At 51.8% G+C, this 28,000-nt stretch overlaps 1 protein-coding gene across 7 annotated transcripts in view; it reads left to right on the top strand.

Annotated features, from left to right (window-relative positions):
* Cux2 (cut like homeobox 2) overlaps positions 1-28,000 on the top strand; it is a 225,202-nt gene that overhangs the window by 116,872 nt on the left and 80,330 nt on the right. For 5 of the 7 annotated variants that reach the window (XM_020177920.2, XM_074060941.1, XM_074060945.1 and 2 more), the window contains exons 2-3: positions 23,300-23,410; positions 26,729-26,776. In XM_020177920.2, coding sequence (XP_020033509.2) covers positions 23,300-23,410; positions 26,729-26,776 — 159 coding nt within the window. Of the gene's footprint in view, positions 1-588; positions 934-23,299; positions 23,411-26,728; positions 26,777-28,000 lie in introns of all 7 variants that reach the window. The other 2 variants (XM_074060940.1, XM_074060939.1) reach the window with 1 other exon arrangement.

The raw sequence follows: 28,000 nt of genomic DNA, 5'->3' as shown, positions 1-28,000 counted from the left end.
GCAGACCTCCACCTTGACACCCACGTTCAGACCATGGGTTCAGAAGGGTCTTCCAGCTGCTGGCTGTCCCTGTAGGGGAGAACTTGGGCCTTCACAACAGGGCAGGTGACAATTTCTCCGAATTAGTGTCAATGTGGAAAAGCAAAAGAAAAGGCCCCAGGGAACCCCAGGTTGAAAAACACTGGCTTTGGCTGGCCCCTGCCTGTCTGTCTTATTCTGGAACTTGCCTCATCTCTGGCTTGTAGAATCCAGAACAAAGAGCCTTTGAGAATCTTGGGGGGACTGAGACCTCCTGTCCCCTCCTCTCCTGGATGTCTCAGCCCCAGTAGCTGAGGTGGCCTCTGGTCCTCACCTGACCACCCGGGGCTGAGGTTCCACCCCGTCCACCCCCTCTTGTCCAGGTGAGAAGGCTGCTGGGCGGGTCTCCCCACCTTAGTGAGAGAAGCAGTACAGCCTAGAACCCTTCTGTAGAAATAACCTCCTTTATGGGAAAATGAAAGTGCTTAAAATGCTTAGGGGGAATAAACAGCTTTTAATGAAGTTACATTGGCGTATAATGGCTGTCATAAAACTGCCTTCGTACTGCAGGGTCCCAGGGTGGCGTTTATTATTGACTGCACCGGCACAGACTTTGCAGAACCCCCGGCAGCTGCAGAGAGAAGAATGCCAAAGTCTCCTTAAATTACCTGATTGAAATAACGGGCAAAATATTCCGAGGGGCCACGGCGTGCCAGGGAAGCCGCCTTTGGGGTGGCCTGTCAGAGGCGGTTTGCACGTTCTGAAGAACACAGGAGTTTCATTGCTGGAAAACAGATGTTCGTCTTGTTTCTCCCTCGGCTGTTTGATGAGAAATTTATTGCTCTTCCGCTGGGCAGGAGGCCCCTCTCGGCTGTGGAGTCTATTAGACAAGCCAGCAGCTGGCGGGAAGCCAAGGTGAGGCTGTTTTCATGAAACCCATGAAAAGCTGAGGCTTCGAGGCGCCGGTAATAATGCACCGGCTGGACTCTCCTGATTGGCCCATTGACTGGCCTGATTTGATTTATTGATCAATACCCTCAAATTTGGCGTCTGAGAAGCTGCACTGATCTTTAACTGTTGTGAACATCTCTGGCTGCTGGAGAACGAGCCCCTGATAAGAAATGTATGAAAGGAATCAGGGCTTATCTTAATCACACGCCGGGCCCCAGCGCTGCCCGAGCGGGCTCGGCCTCTGCGCCGCCAGCCCCGTGGCCGGGCAGGCCTGCACAGATCTATAAATTGATGGATTCAAAGCCTCCAGCATCGATTACCGTTAGAACAAACAGTGGTGCACAGAATGTCTGATTATTTTTAGACAAAGATTCTGTACTCTCAGCAGCAATTTTGCTGAGCCTGTCACCGACTCAGATGTCTACTGTTGATTGCAATTACATGATACAAAAAAAAAAAATTAAACTCTCTGCATCCTTTTACTTCCAGTTATTAAATCTCTCTCTTTGTTTGCCGTTTCCTCATGATATCTACAGCTGGATGAAATATTTGGTTGACAGGAGAAGTCCTTGGAATCCAGCGAGGGAGGCAGTGACCCAGTGGATTCTCTCTGCTGGGGGTGACTCATCCTGGGACTGGGGGGATGAGGCTGGGCGAAGGCGCAGGCGGACGTCCACTTAAAAGTGTGCAAGGAGAAGGATGGATGCCAAAATGTCTCCAGGCTGGCTCGGGAATAAAAACCCGATCTCTGAAGCCCTGCCGAATGCTTTCCATGTGTTTAGCTGTCTTTCTGTTCGCAGCAGGCAGGACCTAGCCAGGGATGGGGCCCAGGAGATTATCGAAAGCCATTGGAGCTCAAAGGTTGACGCCACCTGAAATAATTAATTTCCTCCAAACAGAGGCTGCACTTGGGACCCCTCCACACTAAATCATATCAGGCTCCAGGTAGTTGTGGGAGGGAACGAATTAGGGAACACGCGGCCTGTGGCCGGCAGCCTGGCGATGGCTGAGCCAATTCATCATCCTGACGTTTGCCAGTTGATCTGTCTTCTTGGAGCCATTAGCCCCAGTGTCCTTGACGGTGGAACAGCTGTAAACTCAAGCCCATCGGTGGGGTGGCTGAGCTGACAATTCATTACGCAGCTGGATAGAAAAGGCGGCTCAGGTGACAGTGCCAAGGCCTCCCAGTCCCTGATAGCCAGCTCCTCCTCGGGGACTTAGCCACTGTCAGCTAATTTTAGAATGTTCCTAGTTGGGGGTGGAGGAGGGGTGGCAGCTTTGACTTTGAGGTCAGACAAACAGCCGGCAGAACTTGAGCTCAGAAAAGGCATCGATCACCAGAGTGAGTGTAGACGAGGTCATTTTTTGTGGGATGGATGGTGGTCTCTGAGCCACTCCTCCAGCAGACATTCAAATGTGCCTGAAAGGAAACTCCCCAGGAGCTAGCAGACAGGACATGAAGCCCCCCAAGGGTAGGCCAGGGTTGGTGCTGTTCAGAAATAATCAGAATAACAATGAATATACCCTAATAAAAATTTTTTAATAATAATAATAATCAGAATAAAACCTACCACCAATTGCGCCCCATCCTGCAGCTGCTTCTGCACGTGCTTACCTCCCTCCAGCTATCTGGTCACCATAGCAGGTTGTTTTGGTAAATGGAGAAACTGAGACTCAGCAGCATTGAGGGGCCTGCTCAAGGTGACAGAGGAAAGAGAGGAGGAGGCCAGAAGTCAGATTGTCTTGATTTTGGGAGTCTAGGCTCTTTGCCCTGAAGAAGCCTCCATCAGTGTTTGTTGGATGGGTGGATGGATGGATGATGGGTGGGTAGGTAGATGGATGGATGGGTGGATGGATGGATGGATGGATGGTGGGTAGATGGATGGATGAGGATGGTGGATGAGTGGATAGTGGATGGTGGATGGTGGATGGGTGGATGAGTGGATGGATGGATGGATGATGGATGGGTAGGTAGATGGATGGATGGATGAGGATGGTGGATGGGTGGATGGTGGATGAGGATGGTGGATGGGTGGATGGGTGGATGGATGATGGATGGATGGGTGGATGGATGGATGGATGATGGATGGGTGGGTGGGTGGATGAGTGGATGGATGGATGATGGATGGGTGGATGGATGGATGGATGGTGGATGATGAATGTATAGCTGGATCGTAGGTGAATGGATGGTTAGATGGTGGATGGATGGATGATGGATGGGTGGATGGATGGATGGATGGTGGGTAGATGGATGGATGAGGATGGTGGATGAGTGGATAGTGGATGGTGGATGGTGGATGGTGAATGGGTGGATGAGTGGATGGGTAGGTGGATGGATGGATGGGTGGATGGATGGGTGGATGAGTGGATGGGTGGATGGATGGGTGGATGAGTGGATGGGTGGATGGATGATGGATGGGTGGATGGTTAGATGGTGGATGGATGGATGGATGGATGGATATTGCACAAGCCTCCAGTGGAGGCTCAGCTGTGCTCCTGGGTGGCCAAGGATGGCAGACCCCATTGTCTTTCTAGAATGCCCTGGCACTTAGACCTCTGGAGCAGCTGTTTGATTCTCACAAGCACAGAGCCATGCCCAGGCCCCAGTCTTCTCCATGAAAGAACCAGTTTAATGTCCCCAGGAAGCTTCTGTGTGAGACCATCTCAGGTTGTGAGGACCCATACTAGGGTTCTGGGAAGCAGGTGAGCTACTTAGTCCCCGGCTAGGAGCTGGACAGCCTCGGCATAGTGCAGTCAGGCTGACCCCAGCTGGAATCCTGGTGTCATTGCATTCTGAGCTCTTTGTGACCTCAGACACATAACTGGGCCTCTGTGGGCATGTCCCTCTCCAGGTGACTGTGAGGACACAGTGAAGTAACGCACATCACTGCCTCAGTTCCTGGCACATGTCTCATGTGGTGATCTTGGTCTGGGGTGTTTGGGGGTACCCAAACATGTGAATAACATGCTCATTTGGCTGAGGAGAATCACAGGCCTGGACAACCTCTCTGAAGTCATAGAGCAAGCTGCTGACTACCTTCACCTCTTTCTTGTCACCCATCGTCACCTTCTTCTGGACACACTTGGGCTATCTTTGTCTCTCCTCCTTTCCACATCCTTGGAGGCCTGACCAGCTTATAAGAAGACAGGTAATCTCGGCAGGGCTATGGAGAGACAGGCTGTCCCTGATGGAGCTGGTAGGAGCAACAAGACAGTCCCTTTCGGGGAACAGGCTGGTAAAGTCACCTGCCATGTGACCAGCCTGTCTTCATCCAAGAACTTACCTTTTAGATACACCCATACAAAGAGACCAAAATGAAAGTCCTGGCGCATTGGTGCAGTAGTAAGAGCAGGTATCCACGAGTGAGAGATTAAAAAAGTCCAAGTGTCCGTGGCATGGGGACCGTGTACGCACAATAAGCCCCGTCTGCGCAGAATACTCGGCAACCATAGGACCGGATGAAATGCTCGTGTGCTGATTAAATCTGTGAAAATGACCATTGTGTAACAAGGTTTGTAAGATGCCCGAGTAACACCAAAGAGAGGAAAGAGGGAAACTGTGTGTGCCTTTTTCCTTGACCAGAAAGAGTATCTATCTGGAAGGACAGAGTAATGGCGGGCACCTTGGCAGGAAGGAATTTGAGTGTTAAATTTTGTGCCGTGACAGAGTTGAACCTGTCAACTGTGGTGCTCCAGTGGTGTGAACTTTTCTCACTCTTTGTAAACCTGATAGAATGGAAGGGACTCAGATTCCTGGAATCAAGTTTGCAAGTGCACATGGGCCGTCACCTGCTGGCTGGGTGAGCTGTGCACCTCCCTTTGTCACCTGGAAAACGGTGCCCATGTGCGGCTGTGGCAGGTGTGTGTGAGGTGTGCGCAGAAACTGCCCACCTGTCCTGGGCTTCCTCCATGGTTGCTGGCATGCTGTTGGTTAGCATTTTGGGGTGATTATGGCACCTAGAGCCCCTCAAGGACCCCACACGCCCAGGCCAGCCTCTAAGCCCAGTTGGAAAGGCTTGGGAGTGGACCCCTCCCTGGAGCCCAACTCCCCTGGTCACAGCTCCTGTAACGAGGCCCAGTCCGCAGCTCAGTGGAGCATGGTGCAGGCTCCACAGGGCCAACCTGGCTGCTACAGAGAGGGGGCTGCGGGTGGTTAGGGGCTTGTTCTCTGCCCTCCTCTTGTCCTCCATGACTCCTGTCTCCCTTCCTCTCCTGTCAATTTCTCTTTCACTTCCTGTCTTGTTTCTCTTTCCCATCCCCTACTCTCCCTTCCTGTCTATTCTCTCCCTTAAACCCTGGTCTAAAAGTCTGAGCAGTGACTACAAAAGGAAGGAATGAAGGAAGGAAAAACAGAGGAAGCTGCATCTGACACATTCTTCCTTCTCCCTGGACTTTTCCTCAAAATGCAGCTATGCCCCTGCTGCCTCAGGGCCTTTGCACTTGCTGGGCCCTCTCAATAAAAGGCCCCTCCCTCACAGCGTCCACCCCCTTCAGGTCTTCAGCAAAAGTCCCTTTCCCTGAGGCCTTCCTGGCTGTTCCAAGTGGACTCACAGCCCTCACTCCTCCCTCTTAATTTTTTCCCTCACCCCCTGAGCTGCACATAAAAGCAGGTAAGTGGCTCCTGTTATTCCTAGAGACCCACGTGGGGACTGGGCTCCCTTGCGCACTCCAGCCCTGAGGGGAGGCCACCCCTGGACAATGGTGCCTGGCAGGTCGTATCTGTACAAGACAGGCTGTGACCATCTAAGATGTCACTTGGGAAGCTCTTGCACTGAGTCCTTGCAGAGCTCAGGCCAGAAGTGGCTTCCTGGGCCCTTGCCCCAGTGACCACAGAGTGACGCCCTCCTTGCCACTGGCTTCCGTTCCCAGATGTGAGCATCCCAGGGAGGAGGTGGTAGGGTAAAGGAGTGGGAAGAACTGACCTGCCTGTGACCTAATGCAAGGCCCACCCTCTCTGAGCCTTTTTAGCCCCACCTGTAAAATGAGTGGAGCCATCCACCTGCCTCCAGCTGCCATCATAGGCCCAACGCGAAGCTGCAGCCACACACTTCCTGTCCCCCAGCTACAGATTGCAACCCTGTTTACCTGTAGGGTTGATTCCATGGGGTGATAGAGGGCTGTGGTTAATTGCTTGCATCTGGAGCCAGGCTACTTGGTGTTCAAATCCCAGTACTGCTCCTTGCTTGCTGTGTGCCTTTGGGCAAGTAACTCGACCTTTCTGTGTTTTGGCTCGCTGTGTGAGAACAGGGAGAATAATACAACTTCATAGGGTCGTGAATAGGGTGAAACGAATTTACACGTGGAAGGTGCAGGGAAGATCTCTTGGTACAGAGTAGCATTCCGTGTGTTAGGTAGGAGAAGCAAATGCTATCAGCACCCCTCACGAGGCCTTGGTGGTTTCTATGCTGGCCGATTGAGGCTGCCACAAGGTGCTGGTGACAGTCTCATGCTTCCTTCCTGCTGCCTGGTCAGATGGAATGCAGCGTTGAGTGACACAGGGTGTGGTTTGCATGGGGGGCGCACAATACAAGCTGGGCCCAGCTTTAGTTACTCAAGAATAAAGCAGGGAGCCGACTCCCTGGCCTCTTCCAGAGAGCAAGGACATGGTTTGTGGACTGCCATGACTGGATTGAAACCTCTCTGGTGGATTTCAGTCCATTGCAGTGCTGTCCTTGATCTAGTGGCCCTGGTGGCTTTCCCATCTGTTGGGGAGAAGGGATGGGAATGGGAAACTCAGTCCATTTTCAAAGTGCTCGTGAGCAGCTAGGCAGGGCTGGTGTGGGCCGTGCAGAGCCTGAGGGTCCCTGAGGTGTCTGGACTCACCCAGGGTGCTGTGACCCGCCATGGGGGAGAGACCGTCCAGGTCCAGCTGCAGTACTGACTGCCCATGTCCCTAGAGGCTATTTCTGCTCCTTTTGGGGTGGGGGGCCCCGCAGCTGAGCTCCGAGCCACATCGCATGCTTCCCACGGAGCTGCCTGGCTGCCTGGGAGGGGCCGGGCTCCCCACCACCCGCAAGCAGCAGCCTTTGATCAAGTGCTTTTAGAGGCTCTTTGATGTCAGCTTAGCCCTTGTGTCCCACTGTCTCGTGTCCTTCCAGGCAGGTTTTCAAACCCTTAAGTGGGCCAGGCAGGAGGTGGCACCGCCGCTGAAATCCATGCCAGCTGAGTGTCAGAAGCACTTGGCAAGTGCGTCTTTTGGCTCTGGAGCCCAGCTCTTGTCTCGTTCCTTCAGCAAGCATTTATTGATCACCTACTGAATGCGCTTCTCTGAGTGAGAAGCATGCATTCATGTCATGGACACAGCATGCCCACCACAACTGGAAAAGTATGTGCAAGGAGAGGCCACAGGATGGTGGGCCAGCTTTTTCCTTGTGCCCAAAGAGACAGGCACTGTGTGTGTCAGATGCTGACATATGCAGGAACACAAGAGAGACACTGATGGCCATCAACACTGGAGACAAACAGGGACAGAATCTAGATGAAGTGCTGTGAAGGAGGCCACCGGGGCCTGAGAGAGGGAGTAAGAACTGGGGTCCTTTGGGGCACAAAGGGCAGGAAAGCCCGGGAGGAGCCAGTCACAGGAAAACCTCAGAGAAGAGAAGCCCAGGCAAGGAGAACAGCGGGTGCAAAAGCCCTGAGGTAGCCAAGAAAGTCAGTGGCTATAATGTGGAGTACAGGGTGTGGAACCAAGAGGTGGGCAGGGCCAGACCATACTCGGCTCGCTGGCCCTGGGGAGGGTTTGGGACTTAAGCCTGCAGAGCAACAAGAAGTCACCCTTTTGCCGCAGCAGTTTTGGAGTGAGGAGACTTGGTTCATGTTTGTCAGCACATCTGTGGGTGCTGTGCAGAAATGAGTACAGTGAAGGAGGCAGGCAGGAAGACAGTGCAGAAACTGCACCAGTCCAAGCAGTGGTGGGAGCTTCGTGGCCGTGGATGTGGGCAAGGTGTGGACAGAAGTAAAGAGCTGATCCAGCCATTCCATCTGTGCCCCCCAGATAGAGCCATGACCATGATGTCTGACGGCCCATGTCCATTTTCCCCTGAAGTGGAACCCCACTGTGTGTGTCATTTTGCCTGTCACCTCTGGCCCCACAGTTCAGCTGCAAGACTTACCAAATCACTGCTCCTGGACGTCCCTCCGTGCCCGAGGCCTCTCTGCACCGTTCTGGAGGGTGACATATCACAGCGTTATCGTCCAGTCATGTTAATCGGCATTTGGGTTGTTTCCTGTCCATGGCTATCACGCATGGTTTCTCTGCAACATTCCAGACCCGAGTGGCTCCAACTTCAGCAATGTGCATGAGTCACTTAGAGCCTGGCTCAGTGGGTCTGGGAGGGACCTAAGTGTCTCCCTTTCCTGAAAGTTCTTGCATATGAAATCTGTGCTGCTGGCCCGTGACTTGACTTTGCACTGTCTTTATTGTGGGCGACAGATTCCTCTGGGGTGTGTGGGGACCTAGGAGGGGCATCCTGGGCACACTGAGGTGCTGGGTGCAGATCCTGCCGCTTCATGTCCCTGCCAATACTTGGTGCCATTGGTCTTTTGCTGAAGCCATTCCGGAGGGCGTGATGCACATCCCATGGTGGCTTAAAGTCGCATTGTGGCCCACCCACACCGTGGCCTTCCTGCTGTGTCACCCATTCCTTTAATTCAGCAGTTACTGCTCAGGTTTGGGGGTGCACACAGATTCCCAGTTGCCATCCTGACAGTTTACAGGGAGTGACCTGAGGGCATCCCTTTGGCTTCTCTCTCTGTCCTCCACACCCTGTCACCCCGATCTTCCTAATGGGCCGTGTCCCCAGATTCATGGTGGTTGTTCCTCCACCAGCTCCCACCGCGTCCCCGTGCTCCTAGCTGCTGGCGCCTGGGTACCCATGTCACCGTGCCCTCCCCGGATGCTTCCCAGTGCTTGGTGTTTTTGGCCATCAGAGGGGTTTGTCTTTGAGAGGTGTGTGATCAGCAGGTCACTGACCCTGTGCGGTTCACAGAGACCCACAGGAAGGCGGCGAGTGTGGCCGGGTGGGGAGTCTGCTCATCCATCTCCTGTGAGCTGGACTCAGTCCCTAGCACACCACGACCCTTCGCCTGTGCGTGGGGCCCTGACCTCGGACCCACACCCTCCAGGGTCTGTCACACCCCCCTTCACTTCCTCCTCCATGCTGGCCTCTCACCTCCTTCACACCCAGCCCACCTCTCCACAGACCCTTACTGTCCCAGTTGCCTGGGGGGCCAACCACTTCCCACCAGCATCCCCGAGGACACACAGTGGAGGGGTGAAGCCCCAGCCTCTGGGGTCTACCTGTGTCACCCTACAAGGGGCCTGCCTTGTAGACAGGCAAATGTGACCAGTCTGAGCCTCAGTTTCCCCCAGCTCCAAGCTAGGGATAATGGTGGTGCTCCCGTCGGCAGGGGTCGTGAGGATAAAGTGAACGTGCCTGGCCCACATGGGTTCACACAGCTGCTGGCCCTAATTGTTCTTTTGCTGCTGCTGCTGGTCTTGTTTTGGTGCTGGGGTTTGAACTCAGGGCCTTGCGCTTGTTAGGCAGGCACTCTACCACTTGAGCCACACCCCAGTCCTTTCTACTTCAGTTATTTCTCAGATCGGGTCTTGCATTTTTGCCAGGTTCCAGCCTTGGACTGAGATCCTCCTACCTCCGCCTCCTGCATATCTTGGATTTACAGGCGTGAGCCACCACACCCAGCCTCATAATTGTTTTAAGTCATGGTTTAAGGAATGCGCAGCCCCTTTGCCTGCCTGGCCTTTGGACTTGCTCAGCATAGGTCCCCCATTCTCCACCTGGAGGCCCTTTCTCTGTTCATGCCCCCTGGCTGGCACCCCCACCTCCTTTGGGGAGGCCGCCTGACTTCCCAGCCCTGGCATGCACGCTCTGAGCTTGCCCCGAACAGTGTGGTTTGTCTTTAGATGGTGGAGAGCAGGGCCAGCCTGTCATGATGCTGATGACAGACGAGGAAGGTGTTCACTGAGCATGTGCTTACCCAGTCCTCTGGTGAGGGCTTTTCTTTGAGAACCTCATTTGTTCCCTCAGCACCTCTGGACACCTGTGACAGACACTCGTGCCATGCAAAATCCTAGGTCAAAGCAAGACGGCTCTGACTTTGAGCCCAGCCTGGCCTGTTGGCAGAGCCATCATGTGCAGCTCCTTTTCCTCGGCCAGCCCTCAGGAGCCCATCTGACCCAGGCCCACGGGGGACCACCCTGCTCACTGTCCCTTTCCATTCAGGCCCACAAAGGCTCTCAGTCACCCCCAGGTGTCCCTGAGACCGTGGGAGAGCATTCTGCAAGATCCAGTTTTTTACATAACCATGCTAGGCTGTGATGTAACCTTCCCACTTGCCTTCTTTTGTAAATGCATGGTGGAGTTTTCCAGAAGCTGCACGAGGTATGGTTAATGGAGTGTGTGCTTGTGTCTTCCTGTGTTCTAAAAATTTCTTAGCTTTAGAGTACAGCAAGTACCGGTCCCTGTAACCCCCGCAGACAAAGCTCTTGAAACCTTCCGTCATTTTTAAGCGTGTGAAAGTGTCCCCAGACAAAGCAGCTTCAGTGACTGAGAAGGAATGAACAGTGTGTGTGCCCAGAAGGTAGAACCGGCTGTGGCTTTAAAGGATGCTGGTTTGGGGACAGTGTCCTGCTCCAGGAAGGAGAGGATCTGGGATTCCTCAAAGCCCTGACCTCCTGGCTGCACCCAGAGCCCCACCCAGCCCATGGCTAAGCAACCGTCCCAAGGTGCTTCTTGCTGTGGTGGAACGGTGTGGAACAATTAGAACCACACAGGAACGTCTTTAAACAACGGGTGACAGGCACAAGAAGACACTTGCAAGCACCAATCGGTGATCAGCAGATGATCAGTTACCCTTGTGGCTAGCTGCTGAGGGGGAGAGGACAGCAATAATAAAGCCCCTTGATTAACTGATTTGAATATCTTTGGAGAACAAATTCCAAATTTTCTATTTTCTCCCGCTATTGTACCGGCCGCACATCTGCCGGGTCGGGAGGGGTGGGAATGGTAATGAGCGTGCCGGGCTGTGACAGATCCTCGTGGGGATCTGGGGACGCAGCCCGCGGCATGGGCAAGGTCAGAGCAGGGGACCGGGTGACTGTTCAGCCCTGCCATCCGACTCGCAGCTGCATCCCAGGGAGGTGTCTAGGTCAGGGAGGAGTTAGGGGAAGCTGTTTCCAGCAGGCAGAGGGCTCAAGGAGACAGTGCCCATGTGGGAAACAGCAAATTGTCCTAAAGTCCTTAGGGCCACCTGGGTCTGGGGAAGTCCCAGGATAGAGCAGAAAGACGAGAACTGTCTCAGGTGACGCCACCCTCAGCCTTGGGCTACTTACCACCCTCTCTGGGCAACAGGTTTATAAAATGCAGGGGGATGAATGCGGACACTGTTGAGGATCCCTTGTCCCACAGGTCTTTGATCCCACAGGTCAGCATGGATGTATCACCTTAGTGGTCACCACCTTGTGCTTAAAGTGAACTAGAGCCAGCTCTGCCACCTCAGCTGTGTGACTTTAAGCCAGTGACTTAAACTCTCTGTGCTTCCTTGTAAAACAGGAGCGATAACAGTCCCCGCCCAGCAAGGTTCTCATAGCACAGGGCGATGCACAGTGCAATATGAGTGTGAGTGTGCAATCCTTCCTTGCTGTATGATTGACACTCTAGACCCCAGTTAGCAAACTGGCAGGCCGGGTCCAAATTCCGTGATAAATCTGTTTTACTTGGCACAAATCACATTGTGAGATTTTTTTTCTGAATCAGTTTCCAACAATTAAAATTTAGGAGATTTTTGCATTTAAAACACCTCACCTTATTGGAACCACAGCCCCATGTGGTGTCGGGGGCCCGGAGCTGAGTGTCAGACCCCCCACGGTGGGACATTTGTCTCCCACCCTTCTGGTTACCTCATCCCACAACTCCTCCTGCTGGGCCTCTGCTGTCCCCCCAAGTCCCCTGGTCAGCTGGGGAGGCAGACCCTGGTGCGTCCCATGGCTGTCACACACTAGCTGCTTGCAGTGTGTTTGGACAAGCATGCATCTCGACCAGAGTCTTATGTAGGGGAGCTGGTCTGTTTCCTAGGAGCCCCCGCCCCAGCACCTCACCCTGCTGATCTTGCCTGAGCCAGGGCGGCAAACTCCAGTCTAGCTGTGTCTGCCTGGGGTCCCCGGTCCCCTAGCCCCTCTCCCACCCAGTGGCCATTAGAAGACAGCCCCATTCTCTACCACTGGTCCCCGTTCATCTCATGCAGACAAGGCCCTTTTCATATTTAGTTTGAAGCTGTTCAAGAAATAAAGGCATCTGAAAACACCTTCAAATGCCCCTCCACCTTCCATCGCTTGAAAACGGCTTAACCAATTTGGATTATTTTTAGAAAAATGCCTGGCATGTTGGCTGACAACCTGTATTCTAAGTTTCAACCTGATATGGAAAAGACAGAGTTTATAAACCTCCGGGAGGAAAAAAGAATACACAAAACATTACTTTAGAACGGAAACTATCAGAAACGGACCCAAGGGTCCCTGCCAGCCAGGCTCCTGGGCAACAGCACCACTGTGAGATTGCAAGGACGTACAGCGGAGCTTGTCCTTGCCACCGTCCACCAGCATGGCCAAGGACAGGGTGCGGCATCATTCACCTGAGAGACAGACAGACACGGGCTGAATGCGTGAGTCCGGGAGGCTGCTGTGTGTGGCCCTTTCACCTCCTGATTTCTTTTGGAGATTTTCGAACGGCTTTATTGAGGTAGAATTTACACGCTCTAAAAGTCACCTATTGTGTGTGGAGTGTGCCGTGGGGTTTAGTCTGTTTATGAAGTTGTGCAGCCATCACCATTGTCCATGTTTACAGCAGGTCTTGTCACCCCAAAAAGATATTTTGTATCCATTTACGGTCCCCTTCCCACCCAACCCACGTCCAGCCTCTGACAACCAGTAGGTCCCTTCCTGTCTCTGGACATCTCATGGAACAGGATCCTGACATCTTTGGTTTGTGGTGGCAGCTCAGTCACTGAGCTCCTTCTAAGCTTTACCAGGGTCACCATGCATGGGTATTTTGTTCATTTTATTGCTGAGTGACACTCCAGTAGATGGTGTTTATCCTCTTCACATAGGTGGACACCCGAGTTGCTTCTGCATTTGGGCCTCTGTGAACACCAGTGCGTAGACCTTGCTGTGACATGTTTTCGGTTGTCCTGGCGCTGCTGAGTCACAAGGCAAACCTGTGTTGAATTTATGTAGAAACCGCCACACGCCTTCCCAGTGTCTTAAGCAGCCTGTGTGCCACCCTCCATCTCCCCCCCGCTGGCACCAGAGGGCCAAGTAGTGTCTTTCTTGGGATAGAGAGTGCATTTTTGTTCGCTGGGTTGGTCAGGGTTTGGGAACTGTGGGACCCTGAAGAGATGAAGGGCTGGCCGAGGGCAGGGGACAAAGGTACACATCTGAGACAACAGCACTGTTGTACAGACAGTGTGTGATCTGTGCGACTCACCATTCAAGATGGCAGCCACCAGTACCTGTGATTACTGGGCCTGTGTAGCTGAGGAGCTGAGTTTGATTGTATTTCATTTTAATTTGGTTTATTTGGTTTTTTTGAGATGTTGCCCAGTCTGATCTCAATCTCTTGGTCCCAAGAGGTCTTCCTACCTCAGCCTCCGAGTAACAAGGTCAATTGGTGCCACCACTCCCGGCTCATGTCCCAAGCGTCAGTACCCACAGGAGGCTCCTGGTGACCTTACTGGACAGTGCCATTCTAGAATTTAAGATCTCAGCTCAGTGCTCTGTGCCCTTGAGGACTGATCTGTGGACATAGACAGCGGAGCAGTTGTAGGGTTCTGGGGTCCAGAAAGATGGTGTCTAGGTGGCAGTCAGTACTTCCAGCAAGAGAGGGCTGGGTTGTGTCATGGAGTCACAGGAAGAATGTGCACAGCTCAGGAGCTATAGGAACACAGGGTCAAACCCCAGCCATATCACCTCCCAAGTGTGTGACCCAGGATAAGAGGTCTGTCCCCTAAGCCTTAGTTTCCTTGTCTGAAAAACAGAAGTGATAACATCACTCTTGAAGGATGCTATAAGGCTCAGCAAATAATGACAACAAATCCCCCAGCTCTGTGTCACTAGAGGGGCAGAAATGAAAGGGTTCCTTTCTTGGCCCTCGTAAAGGGTTACAAGCAATACCCCATAACAAGACAGGCCAGCAGGAGATAAGCACGGCGCGTTCATTTGTTCATATATGTTGTGTTTGAGTAACACGGGCGCCTTCAGACAGAAGACCCCGAGCCCCGGGTGGACTGTTCACTTTTATGCTCAGGTGCGGCGACACACGGACAGCAGCAGTACAGAGACCGTGATTGCACGCCCTGGGCGCCTAGCCAGGTGCACCTGTTCTCACCCTTCTCACCTGTGTGCAGTGGGGCCCCCACATCGGACAAGGTGACTCAGACAGTTGTAGGGCTGGCTTTTACACAGAGAGGGTGGGAAGGTTGAGGCCACATTTTTAGGTTTTATGGCTGGCTTTGGGGACAAGGCCTTCTAGTTTCTAAGACTCACCATGGAGGAGAGGAATTCTAGTTTCTAGGGCTGCGCTCAGGGAAGAGAGGAGCAAGAGACAGGCAAGAGCTGGGCAGGGGAAGTTTGGGCCTTCGTGTTCTGAGCAAGAACTCTGTTACCACCATTTTTATTGTCACCCTGCCTGGTCCCAGCTCAGGAAGTGCCAAGTAAGCCCCAAATCCCACATCCTCTTTCCCAGAAGAAAATTGTTACTCTCAGCACTCCTGGGACAAGGACCTTGTCTGCTGGAGCCACTGCTGGATCCCCAGCACCTAGAACAGTGTTGAGCACAAGGGGGCACTTTGTGCCTGTTTGTTGATTGAATGAACAAGTGAATGAGTGAATGCTACTGCCTTGTCTGTGAGCAGCATGGGGTTCTTGGGGAGAAGGACATTTCTTTGTAAAGTGTGGTTAAAAACAGCCCAAGTTCAATGTTAGCAGCAGATGGCTTTGTGGGCCTTATGACAGTAGGAGTGTGGCTTTAGCTGGGGCCATCCCCAAGGCACCTCCAGGCAGGTGTGGAATGGAGGAGCCTGGCACAGGCCCCACCTGACACCTTGAGCCCTGCCAGGTTTGCACAGTGGAAAACAGGACCACTAGTGCACCTGGCCCCACATCTGAGCCATCCTCGGCCACCAGGGTGGGCTAATGTTTTGAATGAGGTGACCCCCCACCAGGCCTGGTTGGGGTCACACGGTTCCGCCTCATTCATCATGATTTTCCCATCCTCTTTTCTTCCTTCTCCTCCTGTTTTTCCTGCTCTTCCCTTCCTACCTGTGTACCCCAAAGTAAGATTTCTGTTTTTATGCAATTGTTATTTTTCTTTTTATCAGCCTGAGATTTTTGTATTCCGTGTTCTCATTTAATGTACAAAGAAACTTGGTGGCGTGGAGTTAGCAGAGCAGCCAAGTCCTGCCCTCCAGGACCTTCTAGACTGAGGAAGAGAGCTTTGCCTTTGCAAGTGATGACAGACTCTCTTAGGAAAGGAGGGGGCTGACTTTGGAGTTGAGGTGAGGGGGGCCAGATCAGGGAGGGCCGCCTGGTGGAGGTGCCAGAGTTGTGATGACAGAGATTTCAGGCAGAGGGAACTGCATGTGCCAATGTCCTGGGGTGGAGAGGAGTCTGACTTTCTGAATGACCAGAAGTGAGAGCAATTGGAGTAGACAGAGTTGAAGACAGAGGGGTCCCCCAGAAGGCCAGAGCTGTGAGCAGTGACGGAGCTCCACGGATCCCAGTAAGGAGTCTGTTTTAATCCAAAATTGTGGTACGCAAATCACACACGTGTCTCAAGCAGGAAGATAAGAGCTGATTTGGGTTTGAGCAGCTCTCTCCATCAGCCATGCCATGCAAGGGTGGGCACTGAGAGAGAAGGCGGAGGCTCCAGGAATAGCCCAGGCCCAGGGAGGGGGTGGCAGCATGGACAAAGGCAGTGGCGTGTTATTTCTGGACACAGAGGTAGTTAAGACAGTAGCTGGGTTTGGTTAATGTTACTATCAGCCTTATGCTCGGGTGAAGAGTTAGGATAAAGTAAGTGTTTCTGTCTTCATGCTGACAGGGGCTCCACGCCACGTTACCAACAGTAACTTGTCCCGTTGGCTTAGGAAGAAATTGCCCCTCCACACCAATCTGGTCCTCTCTGGAGCCCCTGCTTTAAGCAATCATGGGGCAGTGGGAGACCAGGCGCTCGTCAGACTCAGCAGCCAATTCTGGTACAGGTCTGTGGGGCCCTAGCACTCCCCCCACCCAGTGCTGTGGGAGGATCTGCCCCAATCCTGCCTTTGGCCTGCCTGGCTGAGTGGCACTGGCTGATGTCCCCTCCTGGTCCTCACTCACCTTCACTCACTGGCAGTGGTTGGAGATGTGTTCCTGTTCTCCTGGCCTCCAGGTTCCTGCCACTTGACCTGCTGTGTCCCCTCTCCCACTCCCTGTTTGACAGTGGCAGATAAAAAGCTGCTGAGCCAGCCCACCCAGCTGCCCATGCACCAGCCCTGAGAAGAGGGAGTGGGGTCCCCGGCCCCCACTCCTGACCTCCTCAGCGGGAGCTGCTTTGTTTTCCTGTTTCTGTGGGATATTAAATTCTGAGAACTCCGGAATATAAAACAGCAATCAAAGCAGGAGGAAGTGATCGGATATGGCGCCTGGGTTTCCGCTTGTGCGAGATAATTAGGCGATTGACCGGCACCATCTCTCAGGGACACCACCTCCAGGTCCCGCCTGCGGCAGGACAGCCACTTTCCTGCCTGATCCTTTGGGGGTTGGAAGGTGCTGAGGGTGGGGATGGAACCCGGTGCTGGCCAGTCTCTCGTTTGTTCATTCATTTATTCATTCATTCAGTGCGTAAGTATTCTCTGACCATCAAGTCTACAGCAGACACCCAAGCAAATGCTCTGTGGAGCTAACATTGGAGGGGGGCGGACAGCAGAAACAGGCCAGCAACAAATGGACAGGTGACTGCTTAAATGTGTCAGTGACAAGTACTGTAAAGAAAAATAAGCAGAGAGGGTCAAGAGAGTAGATAGCAGGTGCGTGCTGTTTTAAATAGGAAGGTAAGATAGGCTCCTTGGAGAAGGCAATGTAAGAACAGAGACTCTAAGGAGACAAGGCATTCTGGAAAAAGAAAAATAGTAATATTAAACATTTTGGGCAAAGTCCCTGGGGCAGGAATGTGCTTGGTATCAAGAGCCACCCAAGACCCCATGCAGCCTCAGCAGAGTGAGTGCAGGAAGAAGTGAGGCCAGGAATGAATCACACAAGGTCTTGGCCCTGAGTCAGGAGGCAGCCATGGAGGGTTTGGAGCAGAGGAAGGCAGGATGTGCAGAGTTTCACAGCATCCTTATGGCTTCCGGTGGGGAATTGAGGAAAGCGGTAAAAGTCCAGAAAAGAGTCCCCCACAGTCACCCAGAGAGCCATGACAGACACCTGGCCCAGTGTAGCAGCAGTGAGTGGTTGAGAAGTTGTGGGGTCAGGCCGACAAGATTTGTGGTTTGTGTCAGCCTGAGACCAGGTTTGGGCAGGGCAGATGGCTGCCCTGCCCACACACCCCTTCCCCAGAACCTCAGGGCTGGCAACTCAAGCCCCATAGCACCCCGGGCTTCAGAGCACCTGGCACTTCCTAGCACCTTCTGTGGCCTGGACCTGCAGACCCCTGACCTCATGCTGCTGGTGCCCCCAGAGGGATGCAAAGCCATGACTCCATCTCACAGTGATGAAATAGCCAGTGACAGGCCACAAGGCAGTCAGCTAGTGAGCAAGCTGAGAGGTCCTGGTCCACCTGCCAAATGTCAGCTCTTAGCCTACCTCAAACTGCTCAAAATGCTGTCTGCATTTTTTGGAAACCAGAGCTGTGGGAGCTGTGAGCAGGGCCTGAGAGGCTGTGGTTTTCATTGTCTTTGTGTGTGACATTCTACATGGGCAGGACCAGAGTCTGTCTTGTTCTTGGCAACCTTGTATGAACCTACAAATAATTGTTGAGTGAATGAGTCAGTGGATGGAGCTGGATGGATTGGGGAATGGATGCTGAATGCTGGATGGATGGATGTGTGGATAGATGATGATGATGAATGAACGATGGATAAATGGATGAAAGATGATGGATGGATGGATGACAGATGGACAGACAGACAGATGGACAGACAGTTCAGGGAAAGGCTTCCCTTGTTAATATCTGAGGTGTAGCCTTAAGGAAACAACCCAGAAGAAAGACCAGAAGATAGAGTTCGAGTCCCTGTGGTGCCACTTCCTAGCTGGGAGCCTTTGGGTGAGTGCCTTTGTCTCTTTGAAGGCACTGTGTGTCACACGCACCTGCATCTTAGGATGGTTCATTTGTTCCCTCAACAGCTGTTTCTGGAGAATGCAGCACACTCCTGGAATTAGGTAAACTCTGTGTGCCACCCAGCATTGTGCTCCTGCCCAATAATTGCTGGCAGCCCCTCTCCGCAAAGCCATAGTTCGGGTTTGGCCACATATCCCTCGATGGCTCAGCTCATCGGGTGCCACTGGAATGCAGTGAAGCCAGCTTGGCTGGGAACTTTCGCTCAGGCACCGCCCCGTGCCCTGGCCGCCCCAGGTAATTGGCCAATCCATCGTAGCACAGGAAGTTTACATGTCCCACGGGAGTGATGGATGGCTCTGGGAAGCCGGGCTGTCTCTCAGCCTGGCTAAGTTATCCATCTCTGTGGGCTGTGGAGCCATCCGTCTTGTCTGTCTGCTTGCTAGTGGCAGGCCAGCATGTGCCCTCCATCCCAGGTCGTCCCCCGACCCCACTCCAAGCCCCCCCCACCAAGTCCCCTCTAAAGTGATACTCTCAGCCTGCCCACCACAGACAGATGGAGCCCTTTGCTCTGAGCACCCCTGAAACTTCTCTTTGGGGTTTGTCAGGACTCTGATGGCAAAGCCCTTCACCTCCTCTACCCTCTTCTTTCCCTGTGATGCAGAGGGACATTTGGATGTCACACTTACGTCCACTAACAGTCACTCGTTCCACAATTATTATTTTTTTTGAATGCCTGTGAGCACCAAGAATTGAGCTGGAACCTGCAGAGACAGCTGTGAGCAAGAAGACCCAGTCCCCGTCCCTGAGGGAGGGACACTCTGTGGGATGTCATTCACCACTCCGAAGGTCCTAGACAGGCCAGGGCACTTCCCCTGCTTACAGTCAAGATGTATTGACCCAATTAACCCAGACACAGGCCTCTGTCCCACTTTATAGTTGCCGAGACTGAGTTCCAGGGTCACTCCTCCATACTTGGTAACCTTCTGTAAGGACAGATAGCAATCTTTGTTTTCATGTACCATGTGCCCAGGATTCCGTGCTGACCAAGACTGCTTTGCAAATACAGTTTTTTAGGTTAAAGGGGAGAACTGTAGGAAAGTGAAGAACAGGCAAACTCTATGATGTGGAGGTTCAAGCAATAGCTACTTTTATGAGTCTTGGGCCTTCTGAGGTGCTGGGGACAGGAGATGAGTGTTCTGTGTTGTTTGATTTGGGCGGCAGCTATGTGGGTGTAGCAGTCCATCAGGCTTAGCATTGAACTTACAGTTATGCGTATCTTGATCAGAAAGAAAACACTAGGAGTCGATCGAGGATAAATGCTAAGTAAATAGTGATTCAGGTGTAATAGCAGTGTGGTCTTGGAGGTCTGAGTCCCGAGATGGCCCCCTCTCAGGGAAGACCCTCTCAGGGCTGGGGGCCATCCCCCACACTGGGCACCTCCATCGATTGAGTGTGGGGGGCTGCTGACCCCACCGAAGAGCCCCTTCCCCGAGGCCCTGTGTCCCGGCTGCCGCTCCGTTCCAGCTTCCTGTCTCTGCACATTGGCTCAAGCCTCAGCTGCATCTATCATCTGCTTCAAGCTCATTAAAATTACTTCTTTTTAGCTGTAAATGGGCTGTTTATGGTGCTTATTATTTGAATGGTGCACGTCGGGCTCCGGACTGTCTGTCTGCTGCTGATGGCCGGTTAATCAGATGAGTCTCATCCCTGCCTGGGCCTGGCCCAAAGTCTGGAGCTGTGTTAATCATGGCTCCCCTCGGGCTGGGGGCGCTGGGGGATGCTGAGGCTGGGCTGGGAGAGTATCCAAGTCTGGCTGGATTGTGGCAGGACAGGGTCGGTTAGCTGGGCGGATGGAGGTTTGCACACATGTTTGTGAAACTCCACTTCAGGGCTGGTTTATGTTTATGACAGAATTTTTTCCTGTTCCTTTGAAATAAATATAGTGCCTCAAGCTTTTTTATTTTAAGTGTGCTTATTTTAAAAGACCACTGTCAATTCTGTCACAGGCCCTCTTGCTGCGTTGATGTTCACATATCTGTCCTTTGCAAGTGGGAAGAGTGGTTTTTTTTGATGTCTTTGCTTGGTGTGGTACAAACTTGGCAATACTCTGTATTTCGTTTTCGTTTTCTTTTTGGTGCGACTTTTAGTGACCAGCACAACCCAGGACTGTCAGATTTCCTGATCTAGTGGGGGGCTCTCTGAGCTCTCAGCGTGCCCAAATATAAGATGGATGGCAGCCCATGTTTATTGAACACTTGGTGCTGTGTGTGGCACTGGCATGTTTAGATGACATCATTTGAAACAAGCTCCCCTGATGCCCCCAGGAGTGGGGAAGTGAAGTGAAAGACTGCTGATGGGCAAGGCGGAAAAAATTTGCCTTTGTAATCCACCAAGGAGATGGTCCCCACCTGGATTATTAAATGATTGTAATTTATTTCCTGGTCCTTGCTCAAGTCACCTTACAGGCACAGGAATGCATTTGTTCCATGTTAGGATCACCGGGTGGTCCCGATACACAATGCCCTCAGTAAATGGTAGCTGTGGTCGTTATTATTTCCTGTTGTTGTCATTAGTGTGTTTGCCACAGAAATGCAGCAAGAGCTCAGCGCTGAAGGGTGAGCCAGGCTCAGGCAAAGTTGAGGAGAATGTGGATGTCAGTGAGGTCATCCACCTCCTCCAGGACAGGGTTAGGAGGACTAGACTTATGGTCATTAAACATGGGGTGGGGCCAGGGGCTGCTGATGTCCCCTGCCTGGCTCTCAGTAGTGAGGGGGCAGCAGATAAGAACACTCTGCAGGGTGTGGTGGTGCACACTTATAATCCCAGCACTGAGGAGGTGATGAAAAGAAGGTTGTGAGTTTGAGGCCAGCCTGGGCTACATGTTGTCCTGCTACAACATAAAACCACATCTTTGTCTTCAAAAGAGATGAGAAAAACTGATCAGTGCTCTGCTACAACTTCACTGGACTGTGACACTCTGGTTCTTCCTCTCCTGCCAAATGAGACTGCCCACCTGGCAGCACCAACGGTTGGACTTTGTCACCTTTAGTGCACCCGTCTCTCCAGTCACTCTACGTTTTGGTTGTGGTCAATTGTGTTTTTCTGCTGGAAACTATGTTTTAAACGATGACAAACCAGAAGTCTTCCTTTCTTTTCTCATGACGGCTTCCCTGGGGCTTTGAGCAGAAGCCTCCCAGCGGGCGTGCCCAGTGTCAAATATTGGTTTCAGCACCTTGGAGAGCGATGTTTTTGTTTGGTTGGGGTTTTTTTGGTAGCTCTGGAGTTTGAACTCAGGGCCCTGTGCTTTCTGGGCAGGCACTCTTCCACTTAAGCCACTCTGCTGGCCCCTTTTTGTGATGGGTTGTTTTGAGATAGGGTTTCAAGGTCTCATGAACTATTTGCCCAGGCTGGCTTCAAACCACAGTCCTCCTCATCTCTGCCTCCTGAATAACTAGGATTACAGGTGTGAGCCACTGGCACCTGGCTAGACATTTTTTTTTTTTTATAAATAGAAATTTCTTCCTGGATTGCTCCAAAAGGCTCCACAGGCCAGAGCCAATTGTCCCAGGTTGGAGGCAGCAGGCCTGTGATGTCACAGTGAATTACCGTTGAACAGATCCACCGACTCTCAGACATGAGATAGGACAATTACCACACATTTCGTCTCTTAGAGGGAAAAGGATTTGCCGTGGGTTAATAGTACTTTTATTTCATTATCTAATGGAAAGTGTTTCGTTGTGTGTGTAAGATGAATGCGTATTGAATTATTTCAGCACGGTGCTGGGCCTCATCACACATATGTTAGATTAAAGAGTTCACCCTGGAAATACACATCCACGAATGTGTTTTTAATAAATCTGATTGCAGAAATTTATTGCACCACCGGATTTGGGGAATTATGGGGCCTTGATTGCTGCAAATATAATCGGGTGATATATACAGAAATGCTCGAGTTATGGGCCAGAAACAAAGCCCATGTCGGGATGGTGGCAGAAGCAGCAGGCCACAAAAACAGAGAACTGCTCGAATTATGTAAATGAACCCCATCACAACTCCTGGTGGATTGTACTCCCCCTGCTAAGCCAGTTCCTTTAAAGTGAAGAAAGCTTTAAGGGGGCGATCAGCAAATAAATATACGTGTGCAAGCAGCAGGCGATGTGTGTGACGCGTGTATGCTGCAGAGTGTCCCTTCTGCCCCTCTCCCTGCTTTCCCTCGCTGGTAAACACTGGTCTGACACCTTCCCTGTGAACGAGAGGCAAGACGCCTTTCAAGTCCATTTCTTCCAAGTCCAGGAGTCTTCCATGAAATATTTCTTCTACTCGAAGTGAACCTGAAATGATTTACTGCAGGGTATATAAAAGGTCAGCATGCTCCTTATTGGCACCTTCACTTTTCCAAAATCTACTGAAATTAAAAAGCCATCTATATCTGAAGAGGCGTATTTATGAACCCTTAAGTGTACGTAAGTCATCGTTGGAACGGTTCCCACCTCTGATCTATGAAAGCTGTCAGCAGCTCTTCCTTGCACCATAAGACACCCGTGCAATATGGCGCGCCTTACTATTTTGACACGGTTTGGAGTTGTTTTCTTCAGTTCCTGACGAGCTTATGCCATCGTTCCTTTGGAAATTTAAGAGGTGGGGCGGGAGGTGGGAGGGAGGAGAGATGGGGGGGGTTAACCCAACAACAACACCCAGCTTTAATGGAAAGTTATTGATCTAGCCTAACTTCCAGTGAGCAAAAACCAAAAACCAAAAAACAAAAATGCCTGTCCTGGATTTTTTTTTTTCAGTTTACACCCCTAATTTTGTAAATTATTCATTTGTGCCAAGAGTTACTATCTTGTCTCTCCTCAGCTTTGTAAGTTATGAAAACTTGTTCAGAATGCTATTTTAAACAATGTCTAAAAAGGAAAAAAAGGGAAAAATCTTTTTCTTTTTTTTCTCTTTCTTCTTCTTTTTTTTCTTTTTTTTTTTTTTTTTTTTTTTTTTAATTCCAGAAGGAGCTTAATTCCGTCGCTTCTGAGCTGTCTGCACGGCAGGAAGAAAGTGAACACTCTCATAAACACCTAATTGAACTCCGCCGGGAATTTAAGAAAAATGTACCTGAGGTACAGTATATTTGCTGTTATGGAATTAACTCAGTAGGAATGCAGATTTTTCTCTGTTCAAACTATATTTTGAAAACTGTAGACATAAGTGACTAACAAGAAAAGAAACTAATTAGCCACAAAGAAAAATTACAGCCCCCGGGCTCTCCATCTAGCGTGACATCTCCATTAAGGACATGATTTTTTGAAGACTCCAGAAATCAGGCCTTTCCATCAAACTTGGCCTTCACTGCAGCCACAATTTGGCCTGCATCCTTCATCTTCTTTTGCTCTCCCATTGTGATCTGGACCTTGGCAGTTCAGACTCCACCACCATCGCTGAATATCTGGTTCCCCTCTTACCTGTTTCTCCCTTGCAGCTCCAGCCCCAGCCTTTTCTTTCTCGGCTATCATGTGGTGGCCTAGAAAACGGCCCAGTGATGGACACCCCCCAACCCTCCACCCCAAGAGGAACAGACTAGCATAGACATGTTTCTGTTCTTTACAGGAGTGAATGTGAGAATTCTTTTCCCTTCTCTGTCAGAACCCCTGTTGCTTCTCAAATTAAAAAAAAAATGGTAAGAGGCAGCACAAAAATAAAAACACAGCCCTCTGACTCTGCATCACATTGGCAGAGGTGAGACACACTCAGCGCTGTAGAGGAATACACGAGGTCAGGCCTAAGCCCAGAGCCAGCTGTGTTTTGAAACTCTGGGGAGTAGAAGTTTGAAGTTCCTGTGCTCCATGCTTACCTGCTCAGGTGGGCTGGAACTTGGGAGAGGGTGGGCAGAGTCTGGTGTCAGCCACATCCAACAGGGATTCCTGTTGCCATCTTGCTACTGGAGAAGGGAGCCATGAGAAGATGAAGACAGGCAGGCCATCCAGGAGTCAGGCCTCATGGACACAGAGGAGTTTAGCCTTGTGTCCTAACTGCAAATGCTTCTCACACAGCTGAGGTTCTTCAGGAAAAGATAGGGGCAAGGATTTAGCTAGAACTTGTCTGAGGAGAAGGTCTAGAAGGAACCTTAGGTTTGAGGGCTTTGAGTGGGTATCCATGGAGAAGAGATCTGAATCTCAGGGCTGAGAACTGTCTCCCACGTCACAGCTTCAGAAAGGTCAAGTCTGGTCTGTGGTTTGACACCAAGCACTAAAAAATCTTAGGATTTTTCTGGACACTACCTAAGACTCCCCTCCCTTTTAGATAGAGCACAGCCTCAACTTCTAACTGATTTTTCGCCCCAGTTGTGAGCCCCAGATCCCCACAGCTCTGCACACCTTCCTTTCCTCTCTGGTCCACTCAGACCCTCTGTCCCAACCTCTTTCCCCCAGCAAAGTGAAGTCTACCCTCCCCACCACCCCACTCCAGTCCACATGCGAGCCCCCAGGTGATAAAAGAAATCCAGGCCAGGTTTTAAGCCTCCAAGTTTGACTTACATAATTTTAATACTGCATAATTATGCAATTATGTAATTAGGAGAAATAAGTTCCCACTCCTATTATAGTCACGGCTCTGAAAATTCTCATTTTTGGAACTGTGTCTCCTGATAGGAGAATCGTGCCAAAGCTTTATTTAAGAGTGTCGTCTGGCTGGTGTCCGTTCCCCGCCCCCCTCCCCCCACCCCGCTTACCTGCTGTTCGTGCCTCTGGCCAGCTTCCCCCCCCCCCCCACATCATTAAGCAGACAGGGCACGGGCTTCCGGGATGGCCAACATTGACCCAAAGACTGTTAGATTCTTCCGCCTGTGGCTCTCAGATTTGAATCTCCTAACCACCTGAGTGTGGGGTTATGAAAACAGACTGAGTGTGGAGTCTGGTGCCCCGGGTGTAGATTCCAGCAAGCCACCTACTTGCTATGTGACCTCAAACCAGACTGCTTCCTTCCAGAGCCTCAGTGTCCCCTTCTATAAATGTAGGGGCCTAAGCTTGGCCCCCTGTGGCTCATGCCTGTAATCCTAGCTATTTAGGAGGCTGAGATTGGGAGGATCGTGGTTTAAGGCCAGTCTGGGCAAATAGTTTGAGAGACCTTATCTCCAAAATAACCAGAGCAAAATGGACTGGAGGTGTGGCTCCAGCAGTACAGCACCTGCTTTGCAAGTGCAAAGTTCTGAGTTCAAACCCCAGGCCCTCCAAAAATAAATAAATAAATAAAATAGGGGCCTGAAATCTCCTGCCCATATAGGTTTTATTTGGTGTGTGAAGTTTTTCAATCTTTACAATAAGTCGCCAGCTTCAGCCTCTTGGATTCCCCTACAATGCCCCGAGAGCAGGAAGTTGATTTGTAGCCCAGAGGCTCCAAGCCCATTTTACCATCCTCAGATGACACTCTCATTGGACAGTGCCATTCTCCTGGCCACCCCTCTCCTGTCCACTTCCTGTCTGGCCTTGGAATGGGCATCTGGGGTCACCATTGGGACCTTAAGTCTCCTGTCACCCTTCTGCCATTGCTCAGCCTTTGGCTTCTTAGGACCAAAACCCCTGGTTGGTTCCCTGTGCTCTTTGGAACTGCTCATGTCCTTCCTGAAGGTCCCTACCTCACATCAGTGTGGCAGCAGCACCAAGAAGCCCTGGGTGACAGAAGTCGTGGGGGGAGCTCAAGGCCAGAAGAGAGGCCATCCAGGGGCAGACGCCACACAGCCCCATTTTCACGATTCGGGGTTTTCCTCTTCACCTGACCACAGGGAGTTCTCTGCTACCACCTCCTATCTGTCACCCATGCCCCCCACCCCTCCGGCCCTTGGAGCTCCTTCATGGCTGTGATTAAGTGTGACTGGAGGCAGGTCCCCAGTGAGTCTCAGAGGAAAGCGGGGGTTTTGGGGTTGGGATCTTGTGACACGTGGTTCTTGCACCCTGGGGAAAAGAGCCCTAGGAGTCAGCCAGGGGATCCCTAGGGTCTGGGAAATTCAAGGTCACTTAGGAAACTCAGGAAATTCAGGGCTGGAAATAGAAGGCTCCCGCGGCCTGAGCAAACCCTCTGTGAGATGGCTCGCTTCCATGGTGCCTATCACGTTTGCGGAGCTTGTCCTCGGAGCTGGGCGCTGCAGGCTGGGACCCCGCCAGGCCCTCAGAAACTATCTGTGCACCGGTGAGGAAGGAGAGAGACAGTGTGTAGACATGCCTTGCCTAAAGGCTCTGAAAAGTCCTGCAGGAAAGGAACCTCTTAGACTTGGCCTTTTTCCCCAGTCTGATTTGGGTTGGCACCATGTGTGTGTGTAGCATATGTGCACCAGAGTGAGAGAGGAAAGAATGAGAATGTGTGGGAATCTGTAGAGTGCAGGGGACAGCAGCCTGAGGGGTCCCCACCTTGCACTGTGGTGAACTCTTCACTGGTCTCTTTTTCAGGAAATCAGAGAGATGGTGGCTCCTGTATTAAAAAGCTTCCAAGCCGAGGTAAGACCCAAGGCCAAAGGCCTGTCAGCCAAGTGCACCCAGATGCCAGGTGCACTTGACTGCAGATGCTGGCAGCTTCTGGCAGCTCTGGTTTTGCCACATTGTAAACCACGCCCCACTCCCCCCAACTTCCTGTTCCAAGGCTGCCATGGTAAGAGTGGGTTCTGTTCGATGGGAGTCTCCAGTCTGGTCCCCAGGGATCTCCTCTGCCCTTGCTATGCCCACCGTCTGCTGATGCTGCCACATATAAGACCTGTGACCTTGAATAAGCATCAGTGTACCTTCCAGGCCCGACTGCCAATTTTAGAAATCAGAGGTCTGTGCCAGGGACCTGGGCTCCCCTGGACATTCTGCCCTGCCCTGTGTTCTAAAGCAGCCTCACAGATAGATCCAAAGTGTTCCGGCCCACTTGGAATGTCACTCCTGGTCCACGATCAATGCTGTAAACTCAGCCTGGTTTACAGCCCTTCCTGTCACCCCAGCTGGCCCTTGTGCTTGGACAGCAGCTCGCCGCCCTCAGCCAGTCCTTCCTCTTGCCTTCCTGGAGCCCTCTGGAGGGCGGAACCTCTTCATTCCCCTTGTTGCCTGGCTGTGGCGGGCAGTCTGAGAATGCCCCACTCATCCGGGAGGACATCTGGGGAGATCTAGGGTGTCTCACCGGGTCAGGGAGCCGAGGGGTGGCCAGGTCTGTGTTCTGTCTCCAGGAGCATCTCTAGGTCCTCCCTAGGCCTGAGCAGGACCCAGAAGCTCCAGCCCTCCTCAGAGCTCCCGGTGGGGGGTATGTTTTAATCCTGTCACCCACCAAGTATCACCTTGCTTTAGATCTGTGTCTTCAAAACCATGTACATGGTGGGACCGTAACAGTGACTGAATTTCTAGTCTTCATGATTACCCTAAGGAAAAAACCCCAAGACAAAAGAACACTGGGGATGTGTCCTAGCTTGGTGTTTTATAAAAACAGAGGTTCCCAGGCCGACTTGTGGTCCTGACAGGGGCCTCTGCACACAAGCCCCTCTGGCAGCTGATCTGAGCCTGTCCCTGGCGAGGGTTGGGGTGGGTGGAGCTTCTCTCAGCCTCCAAGGTCCTCAGTTTTCCTGTCTGTAACATGGGAATAAAGATACTGGGGTCCTTGGTGGTGTTTGGGGGAGTTAACGGAGACAGTGCTGGAAAAGAGGCTGGCGTGGTGTTCTCCAGAGCCTTGAAGGGGTTTGAATCCCACCTCTG

Source organism: Castor canadensis, chromosome 18 (assembly GCF_047511655.1).
Source record: "Castor canadensis chromosome 18, mCasCan1.hap1v2, whole genome shotgun sequence".
NCBI lineage: Eukaryota > Metazoa > Chordata > Mammalia > Rodentia > Castoridae > Castor > Castor canadensis.
Note: the sequence above shows the minus strand (reverse complement) of the source record. Positions and strands in the feature narration are given on the sequence as shown.